At 41.0% G+C, this 8,772-nt stretch overlaps 1 protein-coding gene across 1 annotated transcript in view; it reads left to right on the forward strand.

Moving 5' to 3' along the window:
* Window positions 1–282: 282 nt before the first annotated feature.
* The window catches only part of VCPIP1 (valosin containing protein (p97)/p47 complex interacting protein 1), a 40,064-nt gene continuing 31,574 nt past the window's right edge, over window positions 283–8,772 (forward strand). The window contains exon 1 of the mRNA XM_006880422.1: window positions 283–3,168. Coding sequence (XP_006880484.1) covers window positions 465–3,168 — 2,704 coding nt within the window. The 5' untranslated portion in view covers window positions 283–464. The remainder of the gene's footprint in view (window positions 3,169–8,772) is intronic.

Genomic DNA, 8,772 nt, shown 5'->3' on the forward strand with positions numbered 1-8,772 from the left:
TACCCTCTCTTGCTTTTGCCTTCCTCTTCCTCTTCTTTGCCTGTGCTGTGCCGCTTGGCTTCACGGTAATTGTAGTTTTCTTGCACCTAAAATGCTCGCAGTTAATAGCCAGGAGAGGGCAAGAAGACTCTAATTCCCAGAGGGAATCGCGGAAGCTGCGCCTGCGCATTTTGCGTGAGGGCGTGTATGTCCGTGTGTCTGAGGGCTAGAGAGCGAGAGTGAGTGAGTGTGAGTGCGGGGTGGGGTTGTGGCCGTTACGTTCGGGGTAACGGCTACGGCAGTGGAGAAGTAAGAAGAGAAACAACGTCCGGCGCTTCCGCCTTCGCTTAGGAGGAGGAGCTCGTAGAGAAAGGAAAGTGATTTGCTCTGGGCCTGGACTAGATCTAGTTTGGCCGGTTGGGGTCTGTACTATGAGCCTTTGAGGGTCGCTTGGGACGCGGAGAGAGACACGAGATCCGAGAGCTATGTCTCAGCCGCCGCCACCTCCTCCGCTGCCGCCGCCGCCGCCGCCTCCTGAGGCTCCGCAGACTGGGCCGCCTTTGGCGGCGGCGGTGGCCGCTCCGGGGGGACTCGCGAAGCGGAGAGACCGGAGAATCCTCTCTGGGAGCTGCCCGGATCCAAAGTGCCAGGCGCGGCTCTTCTTCCCGGCCTCCGGTTCAGTCAGCATCGAGTGCACCGAGTGCGGACAGCGGCACGAGCAGCAGCAGCTGCTGGGGGTAGAAGAGGTGACTGACCCGGACGTAGTGCTGCACAACCTGCTGCGGAACGCGCTGCTTGGGGTGACAGGCGCACCGAAGAAGAGCACGGAACTGGTAAAGGTGATGGGCCTTTCCAACTACCATTGCAAATTACTGTCGCCCATATTAGCTCGCTATGGAATGGACAAGCAGACAGGCCGAGCAAAGCTGCTCCGGGACATGAACCAGGGCGAACTGTTCGATTGCTCTCTTCTGGGTGATCGCGCCTTCCTCATCGAGCCAGAGCATGTTAACACGGTGGGCTACGGCAAAGACCGCTCTGGAAGCCTACTGTATTTGCACGACACTCTTGAGGACATCAAGAGGGCCAATAAAAGTCAGGAATGCCTCATCCCAGTGCATGTGGACGGAGATGGACACTGCCTGGTGCATGCCGTGTCCCGGGCTCTAGTGGGCAGGGAGCTCTTCTGGCATGCCTTGAGGGAGAATCTTAAACAGCACTTTCAGCAGCATCTGGCCAGATATCAAGCCCTCTTCCATGACTTCATTGATGCTGCTGAATGGGAGGACATTATCAATGAGTGTGACCCTCTGTTTGTACCACCCGAGGGCGTTCCCTTGGGCCTGAGGAATATCCACATCTTTGGCCTTGCAAATGTATTACACCGCCCTATTATTTTGTTAGATTCTCTCAGTGGTATGAGAAGCTCTGGTGATTATTCAGCCACCTTTTTGCCTGGGCTCATTCCTGCAGAGAAATGCATGGGTAGAGATGGTCACTTGAACAAACCAATCTGTATAGCGTGGAGTAGCTCTGGTAGAAACCATTATATCCCCTTGGTCGGCATAAAAGGGGCTGCTTTACCTAAACTGCCAATGAATTTACTTCCTAAAGCGTGGGGTGTGCCTCAGGACCTTATTAAAAAATACATCAAACTTGAAGATGATGGAGGTTGTGTTATTGGTGGTGACAGAAGTTTGCAGGATAAATACCTGCTTAGGCTTGTGGCTGCTATGGAAGAAGTCTTTATGGACAAACATGGTATCCACCCTAGTTTGGTTGCTGATGTTCATCAGTATTTCTACAGAAGGACTGGGGTGATAGGAGTTCACCCTGAAGAAGTCACCGCAGCTGCTAAAAAAGCAGTAATGGATAATCGTCTTCACAAATGTTTGCTCTGTGGTGCCCTTTCTGAACTTCATGTTCCTCCAGAGTGGTTGGCTCCAGGAGGGAAATTGTATAACCTGGCAAAAAGTACTCATGGACAGCTGAGGCCTGACAAAAATTACAGCTTTCCTTTGAACAATTTAGTTTGCTCGTATGATTCAGTAAAAGATGTTTTGGTACCAGACTATGGGTTGAGTAACCTAACAGCCTGTAATTGGTGCCATGGCACATCTGTACGAAGGGTCAGAGGAGATGGGTCTATTGTGTATTTGGATGGAGACAGAACTAATTCTCGGTCCTGTGGTGGCAAATGTGGTTGTGGATTCAAGCATTTTTGGGATGGTAAAGAGTATGACAATCTGCCAGAAGCTTTTCCGATCACTTTGGAATGGGGTGGAAGAGTGGTCAGAGAAACAGTATATTGGTTCCAATATGAAAGTGACCTGTCTTTAAATAGTAATGTTTATGATGTTGCAATGAAACTTGTTACCAAGCACTTTCCTGGTGAATTTGGGAGTGAAATCCTAGTTCAGAAAGTTGTTCATACTATACTGCATCAGACTGCCAAAAAGAACCCCGATGATTATACTCCTGTCAATATAGATGGTGCTCATACCCAAAGAGTTGGAGAAGGACTAGAGTCAGAGGCTCAACTCCCAACTAAGATTATTCTTACTGGACAGAAAACAAAAACTTTGCACAAAGAGGAGCTAAATATGAGTAAGACCGAAAGAACTATTCAACAGAATATTACAGAACAGGCTTCTATAATGCAGAAACGGAAAACAGAGAAGTTAAAACAAGAACAGAAAGGACAGCCCAGGACTGTTTCTCCCAGTGCCATTCGTGATGGCCCATCTTCTGCACCTGCTACACCTACTAAAGCTCCCTACTCACCTACCACTTCTAAGGAGAAGAAAATCCGCATAACCACTAATGATGGACGACAGTCCATGGTTACACTGAAGTCCTCAACAACCTATTTTGAACTGCAAGAAAGTATAGCCAGAGAATTCAGCATTCCTCCATATTTGCAGTGTATCCGATATGGCTTTCCTCCTAAAGAGTTAATGCCACCCCAGGCAGGAATGGAAAAGGAACCTGTTCCTTTACAGCACGGTGATAGGATTACAATAGAGATTCTGAAAAGTAAAGCAGAAGGTGGCTCTTCCGCTGCAGCCCACTCCGTACACTCTGTGAAACAAGAAGAGATTGCTGTTACAAGCAGACTTTCATCTAAGGAGCTCCAGGAGCAGGCTGACAAAGAAATGTACTCCTTGTGTCTTTTAGCAACCTTAATGGGTAAGAGCAATTTCTCTTGGATGGTATTTAACTTAATTGTGAATGTAATAAGCTGAGGTTTTTTTTAATAGTCTGGGAAAAATCTGTAGTCATGGTAAAAAACAAAACAACAGAACCCCACACCCAAAAACTTGAGAAAAAGATTCTTTCTTAGATTTTAAATAGTTAATGGATAGATACTAATGTGGCCCTTTATTGAGTACGTACTAGGAAAATAGAATGTGAGAGTAGTGAGTTAATTGTCACCAGGTTATTTTATTGTTTTGTTTTTAACAGACCTGTAATTTATCCATCTAAAACCTTGTTTAACCCCTCCCAGGCTCAGTAAGTGAGCCTAGGCCTTCCTACCTTACATCTTTTTATTTGTTTTTGAATTTCATTTTCCTGCATGTCAGGTGATTTCAAGACTTCCTGTTTGATGAATTGCAGTTTCTGGTGTTTATATTCTTAGCTGCACACCTACCCCCGAACCTACTTGTCTTTCTCTTCCATTTCTCATTCTCCTTTCTCTAGTTCATCCCATTTTTCCCTGCTGTGTGAATCTTTGCCATTGATTGTAATGAACAGTATAGAAAAACATGAGAACCAGGTAGATTTTTAATAGAGTCATTTAAGAAGTATTTCATAGGAACTCAGCAAACTTAAATATCTACCAAATAAGAAATTTAAAGATTTTTTAATTTTAATCCTACCCAATATTGGACATTTTACCCTGTCTTCATGTGTTTAAATGTTGTTTCATCATTGTTAATAGGCTTTATCAGGGCTTAAAGTATGAAGTAAAATTAAAGTCTATTTGATGATAAAAAAACCTCATTTTTTGTGAAATTGGAAAAAAATCAACTAGGAAAGTGATCTGGAATTTGTTGCAGTTTTTATACCAGCAAGTTGTACTGCAACTCCCTGAAGGGAAGATTATTTCTCCCTTGTTTCTAAAGTTTGGGGACCTCGTAGTTAATAGATTTCAAAACCCTGTGCAGATTTGTACTTGATATTGCTGAGTTTGGCACCCATAGTAATTGAGTTAGAGATTATCACAGGAACTGAGCTAGGCATTTTTCATATTTCTGGTATTCAGAGTCTTTGGAAACTGCTTGTAGGGGAAATGTTTATTATAGCCTACATGGAATAGAGGAAAGATTGTGTGATCTTTGGAGTCAGACAAACCTGGAATTTGAATCTTGGCTCCACTACTTATTAACCTAGCTAGTGATTTTAGGCAAACTACTTAACTCTCTAGTACTTCAATTGCTTCGTCTACTCAAAATATACTTTGTAGATAGTACATAGAGGCAACTGTAAAGTACTTCTGGAAATGAAATAACATCAACACAGAGTAGATGAAATTAGATCTATGCAGAAGGCATTTTATAATAGACTATCACTCATCAGGTCAAAAACAGGAAAGAGAAAATCTTCCCCAATAGAGAATAAATTATTGATGTGACTCATCTTGTAACTTTGATTATTTGAGCAGCACCTAGTATAGTGGCTAGCAGGAAGTAGACATGGAAATGTTTTTTAATTAAACAGATGACACTAAATAACTAAAGACATGCTTTGTCAACAGAAATGAAATGGATGGTCAGCATTGAATGCAGAAAAAAGGAATCTGAAAAGCAGGATTTGGCAGAGTTTGTTTGTGTGTGTGTATCTGTGTGTATCTGTCTGCTTTTCAAATGAAAAAGAGACTTCAGTGCTGTCCTTGAAAATTCTAGTAACTGGATAAATACTCTTGAGTAATTGGAATATTTATCAGGTCTCACTATGGCCTGGGTAAATGTTCTCTATCCCTTTATCTGATTCCATATTCTTTAAACATCTATTCATATCACTCATTTAACTTCTTGGTAATGAATATGTTTTATATTTGAGAGTGTATATCACTGGGAAGGCTATATTCTGATCTGTACTACTGTAATCAATAATCTAAGAAATCTTATAACTGTGGTATATATTTTATAATGAAAATAGCTTAAAATGCCATTCTTCTAATTAGTCATTTTTTTTTATTTGGAGTTTTTTGACCTGAACATTTGAGTAGGTTTTGTACTGCAGTGAGTTTCAAAGATAACGTCTTCCTGTCATCGCTCACTTACTCATTGTCTTCTAGTCAGACTGACGCATAGCTGCCCTGCCACTGAGTTTTCAGAGGCTGTACACTGCATGTGAGGAGATTGCCTACGTTCACACCTTATCTTCTTCAACATTTGTGTTTGTGTCCATCGAAATCCACACCTACCTTTAAATCTGCTTCCACTATTAATGCAAAATTTGATTGTAAAGGAGTATTTTGCTGATTTTATGTTAGTAGCACTGAAGAGACTTTATAATTGAAGGTAAAGTACTAGTGTGGTGCCTGTCCTATATTAGATCATTTATAAATATTAGCTTCTCTCTCTAATTCTTATATTGTACTTGAATTACGTAGAAAGGTACTCTTCTACATAAACAAATATTTATATAGAAGATACTCTTCTACTTAAATAAATCTTTATATAGAAGATACTTTTCACAAAAAGAGATAAGCTTTAAAAAATATCTGTTTGGAGAGATTATATACACATAATTACAGCTCTAGATAGATAGCTCTGGTGGTCTAATGTTAAGTACCTGTGCTGCCAACTCAAAGGCAGGTGAATCCTCCCTGCTCCTCAGGAGAAAATGGACAATCTCCTCCTCTGTGATTTATAGCCTCTGAACACCTGCTCGAGGGTCAACTATGAGTTGATTTTTACTTGAAGACACACAACAACCACCCTGTAGCTCTCTGGTGGCCTAGTGGGTAAGGAGTTGCACTTGAACCCAAAGGTAGACAGTTATAAATCTACCAGCTGCACTGCAGAATAAAGTTGGTCAGTCTCCTCCTGTGCAAATTATAGCCTCTGAAAACCTGCTGGAGGGACAGCCACGAATTGGTTCTTACTATGGCAGTGAGTTGAGTTTTGTATATAAAAATTGCTAGAAAACTGTTGTTGTTTGGATTAAACTGGAAAATGAGCTTATTTAGAAAACTGCAAATTTCAAAGTGCAAATATTGTTTTGTGAATTATCAAGGGCTATGGAATTTAAAAAAAAAACAACTTTTATTATTACTATTATTATTATTAAAAACATAAGTCAAGCTATTTGAATAGCTAATTCCTTCACATTCCTCAGATTTAGGCAAAAATACTTCTTGAGAGATCTTCTGACTGCTTTACCCAACGGTGTGAGAGACATTTGTAGACCCCTCATAAGCAGATCTCATTATTGCACCTTGCTTCCCTGTGGCACCTGTCACAAGTTTTAATTATACTTGTAGCTTTACTTATTTTCACATTCTTTTACATGCATTCGAAAAGCAGAGGCTATCCCTGCTTTACTCAGTCATATATGTCTTCTAACCTAATACAAGGCCTAGCTTGTTGATAAATGAATGTAGACTATTTTAGCAAAATTAATGTCTGCTAAAGTTTGAGACCTTGCTGAGGATACAAACATCAATGAGACACAGTCTTTGCCTTCCATAAGCTTAATTTGTTGAAACAGCTGAAGAAACCCAATGCCTTCAAAGCTTTAATCAACAGATTTCCAGCTTTCTTTTATAAATACGTGAGAATTTTGTAACTCAAAAATATCACCAATATAACATTTTTTAAATGTCTCATTATTTATATTAAAAAAAAACAGTAAATGCATCAGTTTTTTGTTTAGTATGAACAACTCCGAACTAGTCACACTGAATGTTGTTGTTGTTGTTGTTATGTGCTGTTGAGTCACTTGTGACTCAGTGACCATGTGTACAACAGCCCTAAACCCTGCTCTATCCCTTGCCAATCTTATTGACTTTGACACACCTATCCCCATTATCTAAGTGATGGTCTTGAGGGTCTTCCTCTCCTGTGCTGTCTCTCCACCTTCCCAAGCATGATATCCCTTTCCAAGGACTGATCCCGCCTTGCAACATGTCCAAAACATATCAGATGAAGCTTCAGAATCCTTGCTTCCAAGGAGCAGCCTGGCTTCACCCTTTCCAGGACGAACTTGTTTGTTCTCCTAGCAGTCCATGGTATATTCAATACTCTTCTGCAGCACCACAGCTCAAAGGCATCAAATCTCCTTCTAGCATCCCTAGTCATTGTCTAGCTCTCTGATGCATAGCAAGTAATTGCAAAGACCATGGCCCGTATCAGGCGTCCCTTAGTCTCCAAACTGGCATCATTGTTCTTCAGTACTTTGGAGAGGTCTCTGACAGCAGACTTTCCCAATGCTATTAATCTTTTAATTTCCTGGCTATTGGTACCAATAATGTTGACTGTAGAGCCAAGCAAACTGAAGCGGTCAACAATCTCAATCTCTTCATCATCCATCATGATGCTGCCAATCAGCCCAGTGGTGAGAATCTTTGTCTTCTTGATGTTGAGCCTTAATCCATATTGAAGGCTGCAGTCCTTGACCTTCTGCAGCAAGCGCTTCAGGTCCTCCTCAGTTTCAGCAAGCAGGGTTTTGTCATCTGCATAACGCAGATTGTTGATGAGTCTCCCTCGAATCCTGATGCCATATATCTCTTCATAGAGCCCAGCCTCCTGGATAATCTGTTCCACATATAGATTGAAAAGATACGGAGATAGGACACATCCTTGACGCACACCCTTCCCAATTTTGAACCATGCAATGTTTCCTTGTTCTGTTATGAAAACTGCCTCCTGGTCCAACTATAAGTTTCACAAAGGTACAGTAAAGTGTTTTGGGATTCCCATTCTTCTCAGAGTCAGCCACAGTGTCTTCTGATCCACACAGTCAAAAAAGCTTTTAAGACATTCCTCTGGTACTCTGCTTTCAGCCAAGATCCATCTGACATTAGCCATGATATCCCTAGTTACATGGCCTCTTCTAAATCCAACCTGCACTTAAGAAAGTTATCTGTTGATGTGCTGTTCAAGTTGTTTCTGGATAATCTTCAGCAGAACTTGCTTGCATGTGATATCAGTGATACTGTTTGATAATTTCCACACTCTGTCGGATAGCCTTTCTTTGGAATGGGAACAAATACAGATCTCTTCCAGTCAGTAGGCCAGGTGGTTGTTCTCCAGATTTCTTGGCACAACTTGGTGAGCAAATCTAGGGTAGCATCTGTTTGTTGAAATATGTCAATCTGTATGCTATCATGCTTTATCTGTAAACTTTCGTGTTGTTTAAATCTCCTTTATCCACACTACTGGAGGTTATTGAACTTAGTTGGATTTTGTGGGTTTTTTTCTTCAAAAGATTGTCATCTTTTTTTTTTTTTTTGCAGTTCGATACTTCTTTATTCTGGTAATGGCGCTTCAGATTGTCATCTTTTTAAAATTTCTTTAACATTGAGTGCCTAACTGCCATTGTAAAGTATGTCATTGAAGTTTTTCAGTTTATAGGTGTTACTTTGTGGTGGTTTTGATAGATGCAGCTTCATCTATCATAAATGGTAGGCTGATTTCTTTCTTCTTTGTATTGTTTCAACATTATACCAGGTAAAGACAGATTTGGATGTATACTAGAATTTATCAATTTGGAGTTTCTGAACTAATTCTGATATTTATCCTGTTTGACTACAAAGATTACCAGCCTTTTAGGAATTGAGAA

The sequence above is a fragment of the Elephantulus edwardii genome, unplaced genomic scaffold (genome assembly GCF_000299155.1).
Source record: "Elephantulus edwardii isolate Elephantulus edwardi_28Jun2011 unplaced genomic scaffold, EleEdw1.0 scaffold00008, whole genome shotgun sequence".
Classification (NCBI taxonomy): Eukaryota; Metazoa; Chordata; class Mammalia; order Macroscelidea; family Macroscelididae; genus Elephantulus; species Elephantulus edwardii.